The 24,264-nt window shown below is 39.4% G+C and overlaps 2 protein-coding genes and 1 pseudogene across 3 annotated transcripts; 1 reads left to right on the top strand and 2 right to left on the bottom strand.

Annotated features, from left to right (window-relative positions):
* Positions 1–797: 797 nt before the first annotated feature.
* LOC117615272 (receptor protein-tyrosine kinase CEPR2) lies at positions 798–6,215 on the bottom strand. The gene is made up of 3 exons (XM_034344330.1): positions 5,486–6,215; positions 2,249–4,957; positions 798–1,344 (listed from the first exon to the last, which is right to left on the bottom strand). Exons 2-3 carry the CDS (start codon positions 4,815–4,817, stop codon positions 956–958), a joined length of 2,958 nt encoding a protein of 985 aa, XP_034200221.1. The 5' UTR covers positions 4,818–4,957; positions 5,486–6,215; the 3' UTR covers positions 798–955.
* A 3,023-nt stretch (positions 6,216–9,238) lies between these two features.
* On the bottom strand, positions 9,239–17,065 carry LOC117615271 (ethylene receptor). 2 transcript variants are annotated; one of them, XM_034344329.1, is made up of 7 exons: positions 16,679–17,065; positions 15,133–16,075; positions 13,592–13,960; positions 13,218–13,484; positions 12,988–13,115; positions 12,292–12,489; positions 9,239–9,929 (listed from the first exon to the last, which is right to left on the bottom strand). In XM_034344329.1, the coding sequence occupies exons 2-7, from the start codon at positions 16,036–16,038 to the stop codon at positions 9,572–9,574; spliced, it is 2,226 nt and encodes a 741-aa protein (XP_034200220.1). In that variant the 5' UTR covers positions 16,039–16,075; positions 16,679–17,065; the 3' UTR covers positions 9,239–9,571. The 2 variants fall into 2 exon arrangements, 1 of the variants encoding a protein (XP_034200220.1); XR_004583984.1 differs by having other exon boundaries at positions 9,818–9,929; positions 12,197–12,489.
* A 646-nt stretch (positions 17,066–17,711) lies between these two features.
* On the top strand, positions 17,712–18,715 carry LOC117620180 (annotated as a pseudogene).
* The last annotated feature ends 5,549 nt before the right edge of the window (positions 18,716–24,264 follow it).

The raw sequence follows: 24,264 nt of genomic DNA, 5'->3' as shown, positions 1-24,264 counted from the left end.
AAATTGACTATTTATTAAAAGAAATATATAAAATAAAATAAAATAAAAGACCCACGTATAGCCGGGCGGCTATACTATTTATTAAAAGAAATTAAATACTGGACCGGGTATAGCTGCTCGGCTATACTCGGTAAATATATTATATTTACAAAGTATAGCTAAGTATAGCCGTGCGGCTATACTATTTATTAAAAGAAATTAAATCAAACCAGAGTACAGCCGCTCGGCTATACTCTTTATATTTGCGAAATCCAACCGCGCAGCTCTACTATTTTAAAAAAAAATAAAAAAAGGACGCTATACCATTAAAAGAAATTCCTCTTTATGGGCAGGAGCTTCCCACTATTCTCGCATACATAGCTGGTTCGACTGCTGTAGCTGATGTTGATTCCGGCCTCCAAGACCAAGATGCTCTAGTTAAGCAACTCCGTGTTAATCTACAAGCTGCGCAAGATCGTATGCGTGTGTATGCTAATAAGAACCGGACATAACGCGAATTTACGATAGGGGATTGGGTTTATTGGCGTCTTCAGCCATATCACCAAACCACCGTCGAGCACCGCGTCACAAATTCCCAGTGACTTCCAACCGTGCCTAGCAACATCCATCATCATTTTGAGCCGTTACCAACTGTGATGGTCAGTCAGAATCTTGAATGTTGCAAGAAACATCCTCAACTTGAACAACTTTATCATCATTTTGATTCTCTTGATTTCTGTGACAAATAATTCAGAATCTTCTGGATGATGTTTTGCTTGTACTCACATTTCATTTTAATTTACTTTTTCTCCACAAAATTGGTTAATTCAAGCGTCTATTTCCATTGCATAGTGATCTTACATTTAACAGTAGATTGAATAAGCATTTTATTTTAAATTCTTCACTTACACACATCACAAGCCTTGTAAAGAAATTAACACTTGTATGAAGCTTTTTAACCTTGAAATAGCTACTGCTAAATAAGTAACTCATGACTGGAGAAATGCTTCCCATTTTTGTCGGAGTTGCTCTTTGGAGACCTGAAAGTGCTGGGATCAGCATCAGTAAGCATCTTGATAACGTCCCGCATCGTAGGGCGCAAGGATGGTAGTTTGGTAGTACAAAGAACGGCAACCTTCAAGACCTTGATCATGTCATCCAGGACAGATTTATTTGCCACTTTATCATCTAGAATTTTAACAACATTTTCACGGTCACTGAGGTTAGTAGAAACCCAGTAAACAATATCTTTTCCTTCCCCGTAGTCCTCTTCGATCGGTCTCCTACCAGTTACTAGCTCCAGCAGCACAACACCGAAGCTATAAACATCGCATTTTTCGTTGACTTTAGGAGTATATGCCAGCTCTGCAAGGGAAACCAGTTAAAAAATTTGAATACAAATTCGTAGAAACAATTTTAAACGCAGGACGTACAGGGGATTTTGACAGACATCTAACCAACTGCTAAGAAAGGAAACAACAAGTCATGGATTTCTTACAGATATTAATTAGAATGCAAAACTACGTATGATGTCTTGTTTCCAAAAGTCTACTGTTAGGCATCCAAATCTCTGAATCTAAATGCAAAACTATTTATTACTTGAAATTCTGATAACTAAATTAGTATCTGCTTACTTAATAATTTGATAGCTCTGCATTGCTCCTGAAGAAGAATTCATGTTTAAAGCATGAATGGAGGCTTAGACACACGAGTACGTGAATGTAAAGTGTTTACCAACCAGATGATACCAAGGAAATGTTTTAAGAGGACAACAATAAAACTCCAATATTTGGAATTTAAATTCCTAGATTTTACTCAAAAGTAAAGAAATTAAGAGATTAGTATAAGTGTATTGAGCATTAGGGCATTAAACCTATAAACATTATACAACAATGAGGATAAGCAAGATCATGAAAATTGTATGTCCTACTGCTGGCAGCTCCAGGAGTGGTGTTCATGATTATCTACAGATCTTCCATTCTTGAACTATAGGGGACCTAATTAATCAAAATGAAAACTCTTTTACAGCGGTGAGTGTAAGACAAAGATTATATTGCTAGAAAAAAGAAAGCAACATGCAGATCTTTTGAGCAGATCAAAATTCTAGAGCTGTAAAAAAATGTCACGAAAAGGACTAGCTTCAAGAATACCAAAGCTAAATGACATTACAAATTAGTAGTTTCAAATAATAACAAATTAATATATAATAATCACGTGAATTAATGATGTTAATAAGAAACAGGATATGCTTTATAGGTTTGAAACTTACCAGGAGCAATATACCCATGCGTGCCAGCCAAGGAGCTGTAATCAGAACCCTTCTGAGAGTTCTCTGCAATCTTTGCAACCCCAAAATCAGCAACTTTCGGCTCATAATCGTTATTGAGCAGAATATTGGTTGATTTTATATCTCTATGAATTATAGGTGGTGAACAATCATGGTGCAGATAAGAAATTCCCCTAGCTGCTCCCAAAGCAATCTTATACCTCTGGTACCAATCCAATTCTGGCTGCCCACCTTTAATCTGTCTGTGAAGAGCTTCAAACAAATTACCATTTGGCATGTACTCAAACACCAGAAGACTAGATCCTCCCTTCACTAAACAAGCATAAAGCTTCAATATATTTCTGTGCCTGATCTTTCCCAAAATGTCCATCTCTGCAGTCAAAAGCTTCATGCCATCTGCTTTCCACAGTTGCTTTACAGCTACTGTACCGCCACCTTTCTTCAAATCTATGCGATACACTCTCCCTGTACTGCCACTCCCAATCAAATTTTCTTCTTCCAGAGCACATATTTCATCTGCATCTATTTCCAATTGGTGAAAAGATGCAAGTTTCCATTTGGGATCTATTTCCTTCCCCCCTTCCAAATCATTTTCTCTGTCAGCCTCACCAAGCTTGAAGTTCTTGTAACTGACCAGCAGCAATCCAGCTAAAATAGCAACCAATGCAGATGCTATAATGGAGAATAAAGCCAGTTTATTTTCAAGCACCTTTTTCTGACTAGGCTTCTTAGTGCAAATATTCATCCCAGAATTCGTACGGCTTCTGGAATATTGGTCTACGCAGAGTCCCTTGTTTCCATTGAAGGCTTTGTCTCCTCCCATGGTCAGAAGATCAGACGGTACTCTTCCAGATAACTGATTGCCTGACAAATCTATAGAACTTAGCTTCAATTTCACCAAATTTTCTGGAATCGAACCTGTGAGTTTATTTTCCGACAGATTTAGAGAGTTCAAAGAGCTTATCAGTGAAAATGTACTGGGGATATTACCAGTTAAAGAATTCCAAGCAAGATTCATGTCCACCAACCTAACACAATTTCCCAGTTCTGATGGTATTGGTCCTGTCAAAGAATTTTGTTCAAGATGCAATGATGACAGCTGCTTTAGCGCACCAATTTCAGAAGGTATGTCACCAGAGAAGTTGTTATTACTCAAATAGAGCCTCTCCAAGGTAGACAGCTTCCCAAGTTCCAGTGGAAGATTACCTGAAAATCTATTGTTCTGCAATATCAACTGATTCAAGCTGGTTGAAAACCCAATGCTGGGGGATACCCCTCCGCTAAAGTCGTTATCACTAAAATCGACAATTTTCGCGTTCGGAAGTGACCAAACCTCAGTTGGAATTTTCCCAGACAAACGATTCTGATTGACTCTGAATCTCTCTAGAGATTTACAGTGAGCATAAGAATCTGGCAGCTCCCCAGAAAAATTGTTGTCCAAAGCAAGCAAAAATTGTAACTTGCCTTGTTCACAAAGAAACTTTGGGAAACCACCTGAAAACAGATTTTCGGATATGTCAATGCTTGCCAAAGGTGAGAATCTGCCAAAATTTGTGGGAAATTCCCCAGAAAATCTGTTTCCATAAATTGAGACTGCAGAAAGGTGTTCCATATCTCCAAACCCAGCTGGAAATTCCCCAGAGAAATTGTTTCCGTATAACTGAAAAACCACTAAATTCTTCAGATTTCCTATCACCGAAGGCAGTTTCCCATAAAATTTGTTTGAAGAGATATCGAATTCCCGCAGAAGGGCGAGATTAGCAAGCTCCGGTGGGATTTCTCCAGTCAAATTGTTATAAAAAAGTTCAATCTTATGGAGACTTTGTAGCTTGGAAATCGACTTAGAGAGCTTCCCAGAGAGCTTGTTTTTCGACATACCCAACGTCTGCAATGCCTTCATTTCATAAACAGATTCCGGAATCTCTCCTCTCAACTGGGAAGCCACCAGATACAGCCAAGTCAAGTTCTTCAAGTTTCCAAGCCCCTCAGGAATCTCACCTTCATCAAAGTCATTTTCCCCAAGGCCCAGAGAAACCAACCCTGTCAGATTCGTCACCCAAGATGGGAACGCCGCGGAGAAGGAGTTTGCTGAAAGATCAAGAATTTTCAAGTTTGCAAGTGCAGAAAGATCTGGGATTCTTCCCATCATTTTATTGCCGGTGAGATTTAATACTCTAAGGTTGCCACAACGAGTGAGTTGCGCCGGAAGCCTTCCTGTAATGTTGTTCAAAGGCAGCGAAAGCGTGGTGAGGCTGTCCAGCACACCAATGGAGGGTGAAATCTCACCAGAGAGGTTCTTGTTGTCAAGAGAAATTCCATTGACTCTCCCCAATTCGCAAGTAACTCCGAAGAAACCGCAAGGCGACTCCGCTGTCTCATTCCAGGAATCAAGAAAGCTCAAAGGGTCTTTGAGCTGCCCTTTGAAATCAAGGAGGGCCTCAGTTTCAAACTTTAGAGCCATACAAGGCGGGAAAAGCAAAGAGAGGAAAATGGTCAACTTGAAAGCCGCTAGCAAAAACTGGAGGGAAGAAAGTAGGACTTGGGTGGCCATTGCAGAAAATAGCAGGGGCAAAACGGACAATTGCAGAAAATAGGGAATCTTGTGCAAATCTAGCTTAATGGATCCACAACCACCCCATTATTGCTAGTACATGGACTTGATGGTGGGTGGACTGATCATCCTGGAAACAGCTGATCACAAAACGCCCATAAATCATTGTCTGCGACACTTAGCTTTTAATTTAAACCACAAATACTATAATATATACGAATAGAATAAATAATTAATTAAATAAAAGCTTTACAGTTACAATTAATATAATAAGCAATTCTTAAGACTAAGGGTGACGTTAAAACGTCAATTTTGTCTGTAGCTGTGGATTGCTAATAATTGTCTTTTGTTAGTGTGTAAAGAGAAGAAGATATTTATCCTTTGAAGTCACTCATTAATCTATTTGGGTTTTATATTGCCTACTAAGCAAAGAAAAATAAAACTAATATTAATTATATTTTTGCAAATTCCAACAAAAATTCAGATTTTGTTGTTGTTGTTGTTTTTTTTCTTTTTTCCATACCAAAAACATTCATTGTTTTTGTTGATGGAATGATGAAGCAAGTAGAAATTCTCAGAAAAGTGAAAGAAAAGTCTGGGAATGAAGAAATACAACAGAAATCAATATCAATTTATAGTTGAAAGAGGTGAGAGAGAAGATTAAGTACCTGAGAGGAAGTGAGAGATTTTCATGAACTGTGAAGTGGGCAATGAATGGCTCAGAAATCCCATCTCTCATGAAGAAGAGCAGCTTAGTTTGGATCAACTGGATGGATGGTCTTTGTGACAAAATTTTACAGAATTAAGAAGAAAGTGAACTCTGTTTTGCTTTCCCTTGCTTTGCTTAGCTGCTGAGCTATTCAACTGCATGTACGCTTGAAAGAAACTCACATGTTTCTTTTGGGGCTGAGACTGAGAGCTAACCACCCATCACTCAGTTGATTAAGAGACTAAATATGAAAATGACAACAGAAAAAGAAAAACTACCCAAGAAATGGAAAAGAAAAAGAAGTAAAAAAGCAGAGGATATAGGAAGGAAGAAGAGAGGTTGAGAGCAGAGACAAAAGTGCTCCCCTCAAGCTCACCACTCAGTAAATTAAGAGACTCAATAAGAAAATGAAGATGAAAAAGAAAAAAAACCTACCCAAGAAAGGAAAGTGAAAAAGAAGTAAATAAAAAAAGCAGAGGATATAGGAAGAAAGAAGGAAGAAGAGAGATTGGGAGCAGAGACAAAAGTGCTTTACGAGCAAGATTTTGGAAATTAGTGGCCTCCTCGAAAACAGCGAAAGAGTAGGGAAAGAATTATTGGTGTATGATGATGGATGATGGGATGTGCATGATGATGGCGTTTGCAATCAAAATTCCAATATCATAATAAGATTGATGCGTTTATGAGAGTGAAGGGGGTGAGTCGTATGCAGTCAAGAAAACCCAAGGCAAAGAAGAGACGTGTTGAACAGTGTTGGTGACTGTTCTTTGGGTCCATCACCCATGTCAATGTGTGGGTGTGGGACAAAAGAAAATTAGTGAAAGGAACACAGCCGGACGGTTGGTTGTGGTTGAGGATAAGTTCTTTCCTAGATACAACACAAAGTGAAAGTAAAACTACCATGATCTAAACAATGAGCTGAGATTCAACATGTACTTTGTTCTTCCTGTCTCGTAATGCTTGTGTCTACTGGTTTATGTTTTTTTGAATTTCTGTATTGCAAGCACTTTTATTTGGGCTGTGTACTTAATGTACGTATTCTGTGTTTTTTCCCCTGTTTTCAACGAATCCTACTGTTTTGCCCCCAAAAAACAAAAACTCTATTATGATTATTTTTTTTGAAGAGTTTAGGGTTAACTATGTAAAACCTTTCAAATTTTAAATGTTAATTATGTAAGATCCTACAAAACTCATACACAACACAATACCATGAGTACAACTGTTAAACGGTGACATGACAATGTGGGTTCTATTTTTCTACTAATACGGGGAATGGCAATTTCATGAATTTTTATTTTGAGAAGTCCACACGTAAAAGCTCAGAAATTTTTTTTTTAAACAAAAAAGACTCGTAAAAATATAAGCAAGAACATATTTCTCAATATAAAGAACCAAACTATAAGAATGGCTCATTATTATGGTGTTTATGCATTTGGTGTGATGGGTCTTGACATTGTACACGGCATGAAATAAAGGGAATCTTTCTAAAAACATGAGTTTCATTTAAGAAGAAATGTGTCATATGGTGAATGCCAAGAAAATGCGATGAGCTTCTTTACGTATGCGCTTTCATGCATTAGCAACTCAGACCAAGTCACAATTGAAGAAGAAATGTGTCGTATGTGGTTAATTCCAAGAATTAACAGCAGTGCCTGTGAAGAATGTCTCGTCAAAAGTCCCCATCCGTTGAAAATTAGCTCTTTTGTATCCACATGCAACATAAATTTGTTATTGTATTGGAACACTCGAATGTGAAGCTCAATAGGTTGCTCCTTATTAGGCCATCTCCAATCATATTAGGGCTAAACTCAAATTTTTACCTTTTAAAATATAATTATTTATGTATTTTTAGAATTCAAAATTTTTTTTCCTTTAACCTTGTAGACTCATAATTTAAGTCCGCAACTTTATTAAATTATTTAAGAATGATTAACCCTTAAATTTTTTGTCATTAATTTTTCTTGACATTATTTTTGTTTCAACATTTGTGAATTAATTTTCTAAACATTTTAATATAAAAAAATTTGAAATTCCATAAACATAACATTTTTTTTTCCACTTAAAATTAAAATGAGAATGATTGTAGAGTTTGAGAGTGGGATCTCATTTAGATAAATTAAAAATATTATTTTAACCATTTGATTTTAATTTCGACCATTGGATCTTCTTTTTCTCGTCAAAATCAAGTTGAAAAAAATTTGTTCCGTTTATATCTATTTGAGAAAGCTTGAAAAATCACAAAAAGTTGGTTCCCATTGCTTGACACGTGGCCAGCTTTAAAAGGCTCCAGAGATTATATAAAGAATTTTTAAAAAAACAAGAAGATGCACAATTGGTTTTCAAAGGGAGCTGTTGGATTCTAACGTCCCTTTGATGTGAGCCTTCCACCTGTCTAACAAGTTGGCTTTGTCCTGCCATTTCTTCACATGCTACGCAAGTTGGCCTTGTCCTACCATTCCTTCACATGCTACGCAAGTTGGCTTCGACTTGGGGCCCACAGAAGTTCCACCCGGACTGGAAAGTTGGGCCAAATTCCACCCAATATTTCAGTCTGACCCAATACATGTTTAGAGAAGATTTTTGGGGCTATAATCCTAAAATTTGAGTTTGGCCCTCATGGCAGGAGATGGACTTAGGAGTGTAAGATAGATACTTGAATTCTCCATCCGTACCCATCCCGATTTGAATTCCCATTATTGATTCATTGAGATAGCTTCTAAAGTATCTTTAAAATTCATCTTTTTATTATTATTATTAATATGAATTAGGTGAGATTAACTCCTCAATAAAGATCACAAGACGCAACCATCCACTTTTAATCCCAAAGAATAAAGGACCTAAACTTCTAAGAGCCCCCCGCCCCTCCTCATATATATTGGATATAAAAAAACTAATACAACGGGGTACAAGAACCAAAACCTCGCATTAAAATTTAGTAGCTAGAAAGCGCTAACGTCAGAATCAGTAATAATAACTCAAAAGAGCACATGAACAAAAATAAATAATGAAGAAAGCTAAACAATCAACAACATGATTACCCTTATGGAAAATATGGGTGACACGAATATGCATTTGGGAGAGTAGAGCAACACAGTTAAACAACCTAACTTGCAAATATGGATTTAGTTTGCTAAATCCACTACTTGAATGATTGTATGCAATTAAGCGTCAAAAGAAAAAGGAAGGCCAAGAGAAGCCGCAAACCAACTTAAAAAATTGTCAAAATGACCTCGAAAAATACCTCCGAAACTAACTGAACCAGATGTAGCACAAGCAGCGCCATACGCCTTCACATTAATCCAAACAATTGGAGGAGGTAGTCAAATCACCACAAGAATAGGAGGAGCTTTGGCTCGACCCTCTTTAACCCCAATATCACGAAGAATACAAAGATTTGCGCATGGTACTTGTGCTAAGAGAATCAATAATTACATGTTTCCTAATAACTCGACCTCAAATAGACTACAACAACAGTGCTAAAACAACACATGATTTTCGTTGTTATTCAGCATGAAAGTGAACGAGCATGGTCTATAGTCTAATTGATGACGAAGATTAGGCCTAGCTGAGACGAAAGTGAGCTTTATCATACAAATTCCAGCAATGGTTTCTGCCTCTCATAGCATTTTGTGAGATTTATAATCAATGAATAAAAATATATCTCACGGTGCTCCACATCTAAAATGAAGAGTGCCAGTAAGCCACAACCAAATATTTTTCTTCCAAGTTGCGGAAAAAAACACAACCTTTTACTCAATAAATTAACAGCCTGAATTCAGGTGAGAAACACTATCATCCATATATTAAAAATTAGTGTAGCAAGCAATCACAACCAACATTTTTTTTTTTTCCAACAAAATGTGGGGCATCAGTTTACACAATTGGGTTATTGTTCATCTTGCTTCTCTTTGGTGACATTGCTACAGCTTTTATTGTATTGCAACAATGCCATGTTCTGTGTATGCGATACTGCAAATTGCCGGAGGAAGATTTCATTTCAATTTTCCATTGAAATCTTTCCTTCGCTAGAACAATTTCCTATATCTTACATAGCCTCAAATAAAACTCGATGCTCCAACAGTTCCGATAAAACACTCCTCATTTTATCAACTGAGACAGGTTTCAGTATAACTCCATCCATACCAACCCTCATGCAGTTCTCCTTTGTCATCTTGTCTATATTTCCAGTAAGTGCTACTAATACTGGCCGTTCATGACGTTTTGTAAACTTTTCATGTATCCGGGCAGCAAGTTCGTAACCATCAATTCCAGGCATGCACACATCCATAAACACCACCTTGTGCTCTTGCGAAATAACGTGCAAGAACTCATCAATTGAGCTTACAGTTGTTACATCACATCCCAGGTGCACAAGGAGTCCCTTTGTCACTGACCTGCTGACCCTAAACCATTGAAAAGAAAAGAAGAAAAATTACAGCACTCAGAGACAATACATATTCCGAAATCATAATTACAATATAGTTCACTGAACTCAAATACGACTAAAAAATTCCAGAGTTTTCACACCATTTTTCAATTACTATGTCTGACAATATATATTGCTCGTCTTAATTTCAATATATGTGAAGACTTGTTCATAACTAAGTCAACAAAGGTCTGAAGGGACATGCAAAAGGGAAGACAGAGAGAACTGCAAATTCACCCTCTCAAAAGTTAATCCAAAAAGATCATTAAGGTTAAGCTATACTTCCAAATAATGGATGGCTCACCGGAAAACTGTGACAGGAAATTCTGGACATTAGGTAACTCTGGCTTTAGGACAGTCAAGGCTCGTTTGAGAGTGCTTTTGAAAATGCTAAAAGCGCTTCTAAATGGGTAAAAGCACTTCCGTCCGGTCATAATGATGTTCGGCAAAAATGGTAAAAGTGCTTTGGGTTAGTTTCAAAAGCACTTGGAGTGGTTTTTCAAGAAGCACATGAGAGTTACTTCTTCTTAGAAGTGCTGCTGGGCAAAAACACTTGGCTTCCTTTAATGACAAATTTAAAATGTGGCAAATAGCCAACCCCTCCTCTTTTTTTCTTGAAATGCCAAAATACCCTTCTTTGTTCTATCTCTCCCAGACTCCGACGTGCTCTTTCTATCTCTCACCCTCGGCATTTCTCTCTCCGTTGGCTAAAACCTGGGTTACCTTTCTATGGGATTAAGGGGGTCTTTTTTTGTTTTTTTGGGGTGTTGATACAACGATAGGCTAGGGGAGGGGGCTCAAGCACCAACATGCACATATGGGGTTTCGAACGGGGGTGCCATGAGGGAAAGGGGGAAGTAACCAGCACTGTGGTAGAACCCATTGGCTAAGGGCTTTTAGTAATATTTTGGATAAAGGAGAAGTAGAAGATCTGGCCATGGCCACCGTTGCTCCTCTGGCAGATTGTATCCTAATGTTTTTATAAGTCGGGGTATTCTTTGTTTTTGGTTTTCCTTATCTCAATTGGCCCCTGTTCTTCTATGATTACTTTTTGGATCACACTGGATCTTCTCTGCCTTTGTTGTTATTGTTCCATGGTTTGGGTTTTCTCTTTTTATTTTTTGTTTTTAATTCGTATGCCTGGACTTCGATAATTTCCTTTTGTTTTGGTTCATAAGTAAAGTTTGTTGTGGTCTTCGTTGAATTGACGGTTTATATTAGGTGATTTTCATGAATTGTTCATAACTTGTAGTGATTGAAATTGACTAATGGATTTTTACTCTCATGTAAAATTCAAACTATTTCCATTGCTTCAGGGCCTAGATTCACGTGTTGTTTTTGTTTGTTGATTGTATATGGCTATTACAGATGTGCAGTATAACAGATACTTTCAGTTAAACTTTGATTGATTTTACAAAAGTATGTATTTCTTCCACCATTTGCTTTCTTTAGAAGCAGCAGATTTGCTACACAAGTTGTCATAGAGTCTGGAAATTCCTGAGCCAACCAAGAAGGTTATATACATTTCAATCTGTTAACTGTTTGGGAATCAAAGAAACTATGATTATTTGCTGAACTAAAGTGGAACTGGAAAAAGCATTCTCAAATTGCATGTTGAAAGATTCAAGTATTTATCTTATATGTGGTTCTACTATGATTATAATGTCTTATGATAATTTGGTACTCTAATATAAAATAATCTTACAAGCACTTTTTATTTTAGCAACCAAACACTCGACAAAATATCAAAAGCACTTCTACAAAGTATAAAAGCACTTTTATATGTGACAACCAAACAACAAATTGCTTCATTCTAGAAGCGCTATTGGCATAAGTGCCACTGGCATAAGTGTTTCAGGAAGAAGCACTCCCAAACGAGCCCTCAGTACTATAGAGTTAACGGTAGGATAACCTTGGACAAACCCACAAAAGTGGTTGAGTCATGATTGGGAATTAAATTAAAGAAGAAAAACGAGGCATTAGACCTTGAATTGCATAAAGGTCACCAATAGCTAAAACTGCATCTTCTATAAGATGTAAAGCCTGTTCATTTACAAGGGTTACACCAATATATGCAAGCTTCTACTCTGTTGATGACATCAATTATCGATTCAGACATTATGAAACAACAAACTACTAAATATCAAATTAATGCACCCACTAAGTCCAGGTCTATCATTTCCCAAGTCCAATCTGTTACATCTCCCAGAAAGATAAGAATAGAGTAAATCATACCCAATTTACCTTGATTATAGCCTCGTACCCTTTGGAAAATAAATATTGCAAGAGGGACAACTGCATCTAAAAATCAAGAGTGGTAAAGTTGCTATGTTACTGACCCGTTATCATCCATGACAAGGACTTTCAACCCTGGAAAGTTCGTTTGTACATGATTTGCTTGCACCTTAGTCACAAAAGGCAGCTTAGATTCATTCAAACGCTCTGCAAATCCAAGTTTCACAATGAAAATGGCAGTGCATCCCTTTCCAGGACCTTCACTTTCAATCCAAATATGCCCCTCCATAAGATTTACAAACCTGATCACATCATAGAAAACAAATTGCATTACAACTGCATCTTTATTGAAATATCTCTTAGAAATATTGATTCAAACTCTACAAATCTTGAAATGCTTAAAAAGCAGGTAATATAGCTAATACATGCTCAATTCACAGTTTTCCTTTTCGCATTCTTTTTTCAGGGGAAACTATAATTGTAATCCCTGTATTTTGGGTCACTTTTCGATTTGGGCCCTATAGTTTCAATTTTTTGCAATCAAAATCCCTATAGTTTGTTAATGCTAGCAGTAAAAAATAAATCAGATTTTCTAATGTTACACTCATGGAATCTTCACACGATGCTCACGAAGCTCATGTGTGGGGTTAAGATGGTAATTTGTGTCTTTCACAGCTCAATAACAGTCCCTCACGCATTGCCGGACTATAGGACCAAAACTATAAGTCCCCCTTTATGTTTTGTGGTTTGATTGGACTTTAGAACTCAATCAAGCTGGATATGATAAAACACAAAAGTACCTCTTACAAATTGCAAGGCCAAGTCCACTACCACCAGAATTTCGAGTAGCTGATGACTGAGTTTGGGCAAATTTGGTAAATAGCTTTGGAATATCCTGCGGATTTATTCCTGATCCCGAATCTTTTACCTACAGCGGTAAACGAGAATGTAAACACAATACTAACTTTAAATCAACAGAATAGTCTTCCAAAGATGGAATGATTTCAATCAAGCATTTGAAAAAACAAACCTGTACACGCAGATAAAAGTGATTATCACTTTGCACCGGAAAAAACTCAGGAGCACGGAAATCTCTTAAAGATTCTGATTTTGCAACAAAAGCTGTGATTGAGATGCTCCCTTCTTTGGAGAACTTCACAGCATTCCCAACAACATTTAGAACAATTTGCATGAGGCGCTTTTCGTCACCTACGGCTTGCACTGGCAAATCTGCGGCTAAATTTAATGAAACCGATAGCTTTTTGACAGATGCAACAGGCTTAATCAAATTATGAACCTGCAATTGAAAACCACAGATCTAACTGAAGCAAACTGCTAAAAAAATTAATGCAATGCTTCAATGAAATCTAAATTAACTCATGTGCCAGAAACACGAAATCCAACCTCTCTGAATACAGAGTGGAGGTTAAAAGTTGCTATCTCAAGCTGAAGGCTGCCATCTTCAAGCCTTGAAAGATCCAATACATCATTTATGAGGGTAGCCAAAAGGTGACTACTCTTTAAGATTGTTTCCACCATCAGGCGCTGCTCAGGTGTCAACTCAGTTTCCTGCAGCAAGGAAGAAAGGGCAATAATTGCATGCATGGGAGTTCTCATCTCATGGTTCATAACAGCCAAGAAATCATTGCGAGCACGAATTGCAGTTTCCGCTTCCCTCCTGGCCAGATCAAGTGCAATATTTTGCTCCATAAGGAGATCCCTTGCCCTCATTGACTCTTCTAATATTGCAGCATGTGACAGAGCAACTGCCACCTGAATCAGCAACTCAACAGTAAGAGTAAATAAATTAGTGCTTCTTTATATTATAATTAATAAAACCATACATTATTACAGCAAGCAATAAACAGGTAAAGGACATCCTCACATAAGAAATATGTCATTATTTATTTATTTATTTTTGAAAAGGAGAAACTTTATTTCATAGCAAACCATATAGAAAAGTGGGCAGGTAATCCACCAATAACAAAAAAAAAAACAGGAAAACTAGTACAGACATCTACAACTATGAGAAGAAACCAATCCTAATCAAGACACTGGGCTTTCCAATCAAGCAAAATGTTTGAAAGATATTCCTAAAGATAGGAGAAACAGAAGCCCATAGCGCTGCCCAGTCCTTTGCCTTTTCCCTTACATTTATAAGTTGTTTTTCTATGTTTAATTACCTTTCTTCTATATTACAACCATAGTTCTCAAAAATGCAATTCATTTCCCAGGTTCATCTTTGCAACAATTAACTACAAATTATATGATAGTTTCCTGAGATCTGATGCAACTTCATGCTAAACAAAAGATTACTGTCTAAGGATTAGCTGAACGAGATTCCAACCTTGCGAAATAGGATCTTCACTTGGTTAGGGTTGACCCTAGGGCAAATCTTAACCTCAATCCATGCATTATCACCCATGCACCGGACCAGAAGCTTCTATGTGAAGAAAACTTTATAACAACAAATGAATCTTCTATTAAATCAACACTAAAACTTCCCTAACAACTTCTTAGTTCTGGTGACACCACAAGCATCAAGTCCAACTTCATAGTACCAGATGCCAATACTATCCTTGATAACTCCGTTAGTACCTGTTTCTATTTTTCACCTAAAATTTCTTATGTTGCCGCTAATTTTCTACACATCGCATATTTCCGCTTGAAACATACAATCACTTAGGATTTGGATTCCAAATCAGAAAGTATTGAAACTAAACTAAAACTCGAAGAAACCATAACAAGGACTAAGTCACATCACATCGAAATTTTTTTTTTTGGAAAATTACAGAGTACAACCGTGGCCCTTAAAACATATCAGCAAGAAAAATTAAAATAGAACCTAATAGCAACTCAATTAGCCAATGGAAGCTTCCAATCAGGTCCAAATGTGGGGGACTCGTCACACATTATGTCAAAAGATACACATTGTGGTTTGTTACCTGATCAGCAACTACTTCAACCAGTTCCAACTCATGGACATGCCATTGCCTTGCACTATCAGAGGGAAGCATCAAGACCATCAAAGCATAGCGTTTTGTTGAGAGCTCTGGCCAGTCATTAATTTGGAAGTTAGAGAGATGGAGGAGTGGGACACGAACAGCAACAACCTCCCCTGGCATGTGCTTTCCTGCAAGTGGCCTCATTCTTGCCACAGGAGAATTAGGAGATATTTTTAAAGCGCGGTTGCTACTAAATACTTGATTGATCACAGGAAGATGAATGGGTACAGTATATCCTACTGGATTCTGCTGACGGAGTGTATAGGATAGTTGAAGCTCTAAGCCAGTACGTGTCGGCATCCACAAGGCACACTCTTCCAATGCCAAAGTTCTACCTAATTCGACAAGTGTGGTCTTAAGTATAGTATGCCTATCAAGAGTGCTTCTGATCTCATGGGTCAGCATCCTGACATGTCGACCAGTTTCCTCTTGTGTACGAATAAGACCCATTTCCCTATCAAGCTCTGCAGCCTTGTTCTTCAAGAATAGTTCTCTAGTTTTAACACTCAATAAATCAGGAATAATATGTACAAGCATGAGGGCAGTTGCACATGAAACCACAGCAGTTAAAACCTTAGCAGTGGTCATTACTATGGCCACAGTTCTTGAATGCATGCTAAAAGTCCACAAGTTGATAAGATGCGTAGCTCCGCACAATACAATGAAAGCACCAAACTGAACAAGGACCCATCTGTATGGAAACACTGCGGATTTCTTGACAAAGTAGATCAACTCCAGAGGGATGGAGAAATAAGCAAGTGCAATGAAGAAATCCGAGATGTACTGATATTTCATCAGCAATTCATCAGCTGGCCATTGTGGCTCAATACAATTGCATGCTTCCATGATAATTGAGCCACTTAAGTTGATATTACTTGGTTTCCTACATTACGAAAACATGTTAGAGCATCAAATGCAAACATAAATAAGCATAAAAATAAAAAATAAACGAACAAAGAAGAAATTCCATTAAAAAACTAAGCACACAATATTACTGATTACTGGAAAAAAAAATTTACAACGACGACCAAGCACATTATAGTCCTATGAGGTTCTACTGTGGCAACAAAGCACCAAATAATATTGCTCATTACCTAGTGCAGCATGACCAACCACATTGAGGTAGACAAACACTTCACCAATTCACCCCAAAAAAAACCGTAGCAACCCATCGGATATTGGCTAAATATGTCAAAATCAACACATCGGGTGGAAATATAGGATGAACAAATAAAAAAAAACTCCACAATTTCAGGAATTTAATCTGAAATTCACCAAAATTGAACATGAAGAAGAGAAAGAACAAGAAATCCCTCCAACCAAACCCTAATCAGACTTTTAAATTCTTAAAACCTAACCCTAAATTACCCAAATTTTAAGCTAAACCCAGCGAATTAACACCTAAACGTAACAATCAAAAGGAATCAAACATAACAGAGCACTCAGAACTCAGTGGAAGAAAATAATAACTGTAGAGCTGAATCACCTCCTTCACTTTCTTCAAACCCTTTTCAGCCACCCTATGTCGTTGAAGCATCTCTACCAAACTATCCATTCAACACAGATCGGCAGCCCAGACCGCCGACCTCAATACATTAGAGGCCTTCTTCTTCCACTTTAGATTGGCACCCCAACACATCAAAGAAGCTTCTTCTTCTTCTTCTTCTTCCCCTCACTCAGAAGCCTTGACTCCTGAAAGCTAGCTCGCTCTGTGAGCCTCTCTCTCCCTCTATGTCTATCTCTCTCGCTCAGCCTATCTCTTCTCACTCTCTCTCTATGTCCCCCCGAGAAATCCGAGTCCTCTCTCTCTCTCTCTCTCTCTCCCTCCCCGAAGTCTCTCTATCTGGTAAAGAGTCGTTTTTCAGAAGCTCGAAGCTGACGTGTTTGAAGACCTTTTTCTCGCCTTGTACAAAGTCAAGTGCATTCACCTCTGTACAGTTACTTCTCTCTCAAAGTACAAAAATATCTAAGTAATCGTTTGACATTGTTTATTTGGCGTAATAAGTAATTATAAAAAAATTTTAGGGAGTCCAACCTATTTGATAAGAAAATCACTTATTATTAGAATGATGACTTGCAAACCTTTGCAAAGGATAGAAACAATGTAGACATAATAATTTTTTTTTAATTTTTAATTTTTTTTCCTGATTAGCCTGAAATTCGTGTTAGTTGATATTGGAAACGTTTTTTTTTTTCTTTTTTGAAAACATTAGGGGGTCGTTTGGTACACAGGCTTGGTTTGGACTGATTTGGACTAAATTTAATACCATATTTGTTTCATTTAATTCTAGTCTTAGATGAGATTGCTAATACCGGACCCACCAAAAACACCTCTTTAGGAAGGGACTACTAAGCCCAGGTAGAAAGAGAAGATTAGCTAGTCTTATATTCATCAATGTATAAGATGCATATATTATATTGTAATACTAATAACACATTATTATTATTATTATTATTATTATTATTATTATTATTATTATTATTATTATTATTATTATTACATACACATATACTCAAGGTCAAGGTCTTGTGTGTAAATGCATGCAAATTTCTTCGTGCAATCCCAGATTTACCAACCAATTTGTATGTTCTGAAAGCAAATGGCTGCCCAAAATTGAAAATAATTTCAGATTTTTCAAAAATGTCGAATATGAGAGAATTGTATCTCTGTGATTCGTTCAAACTCACTGAGGTTCCAGGCTTGGATAAGTCATTAAACTCCATGACAAGGATTCATATGGAAGGCTGCACCAATCTGACTGCCGATTTTAGGAACAACATCCTATAGGTCAATCTCTTTCTCTCTCTCACACTTACACACACAGGTCTCTCTCTCTCTCTCTCTCTCTTTTACACACAAACACAGAGGCACAGCTGCAGATGCGACCCATGTAATGATATATGCTAGCCTGTATAAGACTGTCTTGCTTCTGGTGTGCAGAGATGGACTTCTTGCGGATTTGGTGGAATTTATTTGAATGGAATTTATGATATTCCTGAGTGGTTCAAAATCGTCAATGATGTGGACAATATCGTCTTCTTTGAAGTTCCTCAAAGAATCATGGGTCGTGATTTAAAAGGGTTGACTATATGCTTCGTTTACTATTCTTTTCTTTTTGTCCGAGAGCTTGAAGGTCCTTTTGGCATTATCGTTAGAAATCTTACCAAACAAACTGCTTTGCACACCAAGATAGCATTTGCCTCCGTACAACCTTACCGTATAGACCGTTATCTTTGGCAGGGACAATTGTCAAACGATGTGCTCCGTTTGGAAGGCGGTGACCACGTATCGATTCTTGTAAGGCCTGATGATGTTGATTTTGTGAGAGTGAAGAAGACCAGGGTTCATCTAGAATGGGTCAAAGTCATGCAGGAAAATATGGATAATCCGGATCCTCATTTGTATGATTTGGAAACAAATCTGAATTTTTCAGGGGGAGTTGATGACTCCATTTCAAGAAACAGAGAGAACAAGGGAAGAAAATCAAAGAGAAGGAGGATAGAATCGTTTGATTATGTTTAAACCACTGAGGGTGCTGATACCAACATATTTAGAGAAGTATAAGGAAGAGACTTGAAGAAGAAGGAAAGAGAGAGAAATCCGGATCCTCATCCAAATCGGGACTTTTGAGGGGAGTTGATGACTCCATTTCAATAAATTGTTGTCACTGATGAAGGAAGTTGAGGTTTCACCTCAAAACTAATTGGCAATGGGGGGAGTAACCCAACTCCTTATAAGCCCTTGTTAGGTTTCTTAACTTTCCAATGTGGGGACTCTTTACCTTCACATTCTCACAACTGAGAAGAATGATAACCATACCGAGCAAGCAATCAATGTTGATGGAGGAAGAAGAAGCCATGATGAAGCAGAGAGAAATTGCAATATTGATTTCTGTATTTCTTAATCTTTTAAGCTACAGCACTATTACACTTTTTCTAACTAATTCACATACACTATTAACAACTCACGTGCCTTGCACACCTACCTCACCCTTGAATTTGGACCAACACCCCAATGCCGGTTAAAACAACAGCACTTGCCAAAACTCCAGTGTGGAGACCCTTTTTTGGGCTGGGGTTTGGTAAGATGACCCAAATCTATTACAGCGTTACAAATTTCGGTAGGAAATCTACTTCAAGATTTGGTGATTAGATGACTCGAATGAGAGAGCCACGCAGAGACCACCACCTGTCCCAAAGCCCCACATGTCACATTCTGGTGCACTCTTGAGTTCTGTGGATAGCAGGCACGTGTCAGCATAAGCAGCAACATACCTTCACACCTCCTTGAAAATTGTACAATTTATAAAACTGCCATTGCAATAATATTACTAGATACCCAAACACAATTTTTCACATAACAACCCAAAACCTGCCCAGCCCACTTTGTTACAAAAATACCCATTACAAAACTAATAAATGTATTGAGATTTGGGTTCTCACCTTTTCTCTTTTGCTATGATATTGGTCATCAATTAGAAGAATTGGAGGTGGGGGTCTTATTAGAGACAGAATAGGTAGGTGTATGGCAGGATGGCCTTGCTGCTAGTACTGAGACTCATGAGTTGTTGATTAACTGTTGAGTCATTGCTAGATTAACCCATTAAACTCAAAAATTAAGGGCTTCTTAGATATAGGTCTATTTTCATTAAGACGTTATGAATGTGGTCCACATGCTCTTCCTTTTCAACATTGTTCAAAGAATTATGCGAGAATAGGAGTTCTTCTTTGGCAGTATTACGTTATGGCAGGATGTTATTTGTTGGGCTTGTAGTTGTGGTCTGTGTTATTTTGTTTGGTCTTTGTTTCTTTTGACTCTTTTGGTAGTTGAATGCATGTGTGACACTTTTTCTTACCCGAGAGTTTCCAATGTGGTTTTCTGTGAGAAGATTTTAATGAGGTTGCGTTCTTACGTGTAGGTTCTTTTGCACTGTTCCTAGAATATTAATGAAATTTCTATTCTCAAAACAAACAAAAAAAAACAAAAAACAAAAAACAAAAAGAAAGGTCATACGGCACCCAGGATTATTTTTTTTCATAAAAAAAAAAATAAAACCAAATTCTTGAAGGAGAAAATCATAGATATGATCATCATTGATGTACATTTATGCAGGAATGGTGGGAATGTGAATGGATATTTCTCCTACTCTCAAATGTTGACTTTGAGTAGGGGGAAGGCACTCTTAAAGAGTCTGCAAAGATAATCTCAAAGGCGTTCCTAAGGAGTCTGCTAAGTGACTCCCTAAGGGTGAGGCTTAAACATAAGCTCTACATGGTCGATCAAGCCCCAAGCTCCTCTTGTGTAGAGTTTTGCCTATAAATCTTGAGGGTCCATCAGTTTCATTTTATTTGTATTTCTTTGTACTACAGTTATGATATTCAGGTTCTAATGATATACTCCGTTTTAAGGAAATTTAATAATAAAAACACACAGTTCACGGAGTCTAGCTCAGTGAAAAATAATCTTAATTTACAAATCAATGGTCTCAAGTTCGAATCCTCACAGCACCTTAGTAATATGTGTGAGTGTGTGTGTGAAACCTCTCTCTCCTTTATAATTTAGACCATAGCTTGTATTGGAAAAAAAAAAAAATTAACACAAAGAAACCATCACATGAATAAAATGTGCATTTGCTAGATGATACGCTAACATAGTCTCTCCTAAATGCAACTGAAAAATGTGTGAGCTAACAAAGGAAATGGTTATGTTGTTTTCATGAGGCAGCGCGTTAAGAGAAGAAATAAAATAATAGAAAATTGGAGATAATGTGTTGTAAACCAAAAACGGACTTGGATAATGAATATCACAAAAAATATAAGTTGGAAGGTTTTAGATATATGATCTTGCATATTTTCAACCAAAAATCGGCTGCAAAAATTCCCACCCCAAAAATCAGTTCATTTTTTGAATAATTTCAAGGAAATTGAAAAAGCGAGTTCCATGTACCATCCTCAGCCATCTTATTTCTTGCATTAGTCATGCTTTAATTCGGAACATTGAGGACAATCTTTGATTTACTTTTAGGCGCTAGCCAAGTCGAAAAGAAAAAATTTAAATGAATGTTCCTAACCACTGAGCTACAATCTCCTCGCCGGCTCTTGTAGTTTATATTCTAATGAAGCTAAGTGTATCCTAGCATGAAACAGCCGAATAGGATGATATGTGTTTACACCATAATGAACCGAGCAGACCCAGCATCAAAGCGACTAGCACCAAGGCAGCCACGCCTTCTCCCATGCCGAAGGAAGACACACTTCCGAAGTGCCAGACACCTGCCGAAGCTCCCAGCTGCCAAACCTAATCTCCAGGACACGTGTCGCCACCACGACGACTTGCACAAAGTCCCACATTGGAACTTTGTGCAAAGCTCCAACATTCACCTCCCTATAAATAGGAAACAGTACCCAAGTAAAAAAGGTAACTATTCTCCCACTTTTACTGTTACTCTGCCAGAATTACTACCTGTAACTGACTTAGGCATCGGAGAGCCTTCGGCCGGCACCACACCGGTGTCCGAAGCTTAACGATCGCTTCTACCACTTTGTCTTCTGCAGGTCTCCCACCAACCTATTTCACCAAGGGCCTCAGCCCTCTTCCCTGCTGAAGACCCCGCATACCTAATCACTAAGTTGTACTCAATATTGGCCGGGCCATTTTGAGCATCAACAGTTTGGCGCCGTCTGTGGGAATTCGACACTTGAATCCCCTCTTTCTCTATCAGCCCAGCTGGCTCCTTCACCCATTAGGCCCCGTCGCCTCTTCTTCACCCCACACTCTGCTATGCCGACCGAGGATAGCCGCGATATCCAGCACCACACCCCCCACGAGGGTACTTCTCGAAGGAAATCTCCGAAAGATGCCACTCTCCAGGCAAAAGTAGAGCTCCTCAGCGACAGTATTACTAATATGTTGGAGAAATACTAGCATCTTCATTGCCGGAATGCTGAGCTAGAGTACGACCATCGTGCTCTAAAGCGGAACCAAGAGTGGACTCGCGCCCAGGATGCCCAACAAGACCTCACCCAGAACGTTGGGCATACTCAGCCGAACCAGCTAGCACATTCCAGCCACAGCGCCCCCGCCCAATCTAGGCTCCGCAAGTGTAAAGACCACCTTTATCCGGAGCTAACCCAGTCACAACTCCTTTGCGTTCCCTCACCAAGGGACCGGCCCCATGAGCCAGTCAGGATCTATCAAGATTGCAGGGATCACATCTCGGACCGTCAGCCAGGACCGATCCCTATCCCTGTCAACCTCGAGGACCCACGGGTAACACACCTGGGCCCTTCACCAGGCCCCGTCTGCGTACCCGACGGAGAAGGTGTCGGGGACTCGGATAGTTGGGAATTTTATAATTCAGAGACCTGGCCAACTTACCACACTGAGACGCTGGAAGATTGGAAACATTCCCCAGCCCCTGTTTGCCCCGTCCCCAGGCCTTTGGCACCTGAAATTCTTCCTCATGCCGACCCAGCCATGAAGCTCCTCTTCGAAAAGGTCCGGCGCCTGGAGAGCGAACAACATCGCAGCCATCAACCCCTCAGGGCAAAACCACGACCAGGGCCCTTTACTGAACGTATTCCCCACTACCACCAGGAGAAAGATATCCAGCCACTCCGCATCCCTTTCTACACTGGCACGGAGGACCCTCTCACCCACATCCACTCCTTCTAGTCTGCCATTGGGTGCAAAGGCCTCACTGATGAAGGCATGTGCCTCTTCTTCCCTTACACCCTCAGCGGTGGGGCCCTGAATTGGCTCTATAGACTCTACCCTCGCACCATCAACTCCTTCGATAGTCTGAAGCAGATGTTCCTAGATCATTTTATGATCCAGACTGATCGCCTATACTCTGCCGACGACTTGTATATGCTTCGACGACTTATATACTCTGCCCATACTCCATCAAACATTATATCCGCTCCACCTATGCGCACCAAGTCTTCAGCACCGAACATGGACGTTTGCCGAAGACCCAAAGGTCTGGCTGGGCCCCCATTACCTTCTGCGAGGAGGAGGAGCGTGATGTAATCCTCCCCCATGATGATCCACTCATTATCCGTGCTGACATTTCTAACTTCGACGTTGGGCGTATCCTCGTGGACACTGGCAGCTCGGTCAGTGTGATGTTTGCCGACGTCTTCAATGAACTCCAGGTCCCGTCTCACCTACTCTATCGAAGCATCACACCCTTTGTGAGCTTCTCGGGTGATATGGTCCAGCCCATTGGCAGCATTCATCTCCCTATATCAATTGGGGCCGCACCCCAGCGGACGACGATCACTACCCCCTTCCTTATCGTCGATTGCCCCACAGCCTACAACGTCATCCTTGGCCGCCCAGCCTTGGCCCAGATGAGGGCTTTTATTTCAACGCACATGCTGCTGTTGAAGTTCCCTACACCTAATGGCCCAAGCACGGTGCGCGGCGACCAACTCGGAGCCCGAAGCTGCTACGCTTCAGCAGTCAAATCCACCAATCGCCAACATAGGAGTGAAGCCCTTGCGGTAACCCAGGCTCCCGCCCCTCCCCAAGCTGGCACAGAACCACCTGAGGACCCAAGGGAGGAGTCTATAACACCACAGGCCGAACCTATGGAGGACCTGGAACTGGTTACCCTTCATGACGACATCCCGGATCGGCAGGTCCGGATCGGCACCTCCATCTCGCCAGAGCTTCGCTCTGACCTAGTCGCCTTCCTCCGCCTCAACTCCGAAGTCTTCGCATGGTCCTACAATGACATGCCTGGCATATCACCAGACATCATATCCCATAGGCTTAGCGTCAATCTTGCCGTCTGACCAGTCCGCCAGAAGTGCCGCTCTTATAATCCCGAGCGCTATGAGGCCATGAGGGCGGAGGTGGATCGATTGAGTAGTATCGGATTCATCAGGGAGGTTGACTATCCTACATGGCTGGCCAATGTCGTGATGGTCCGTAAACCAAGAAAGGGCTGGCGCATGTGTGTCGATTACACCAACCTTAATCGGGCCTGCCCAAAGGACAGCTTCCCCCTACCCCGCATTGACCAGCTAGTCGACGCCACAGCGGGCCACGCCCTCCTTAGCTTC

The sequence above is a fragment of the Prunus dulcis genome, chromosome 1 (assembly GCF_902201215.1).
Source record: "Prunus dulcis chromosome 1, ALMONDv2, whole genome shotgun sequence".
In the NCBI taxonomy this organism is placed as follows: Eukaryota; Viridiplantae; Streptophyta; class Magnoliopsida; order Rosales; family Rosaceae; genus Prunus; species Prunus dulcis.
The sequence above is the reverse complement of the archived record's forward strand: the minus strand, read 5'-3'. Positions and strand labels throughout refer to the sequence as shown.

Bases quoted from the DNA above. Each gene is read 5' to 3' on its own strand.
- LOC117615272 (XM_034344330.1), bottom strand. From the start codon at position 4,817: ATGGCCACCCAAGTCCTACTTTCTTCCCTCCAGTTTTTGCTAGCGGCT. The intron at 1,345-2,248 runs GTAAGTTTCAAA...TTTCCCTTGCAG, and splicing joins GCATGGGTATATTGCTCCTG to AGCTGGCATATACTCCTAAA.
- LOC117615271 (XM_034344329.1), bottom strand. From the start codon at position 16,038: ATGGAAGCATGCAATTGTATTGAGCCACAATGGCCAGCTGATGAATTG. The intron at 13,961-15,132 runs GTAACAAACCAC...TTGCTGATTCAG, and splicing joins TTGAAGTAGTTGCTGATCAG to GTGGCAGTTGCTCTGTCACA. The intron at 13,116-13,217 runs GTTTGTTTTTTC...TTACCGCTGTAG, and splicing joins ACTTTTATCTGCGTGTACAG to GTAAAAGATTCGGGATCAGG.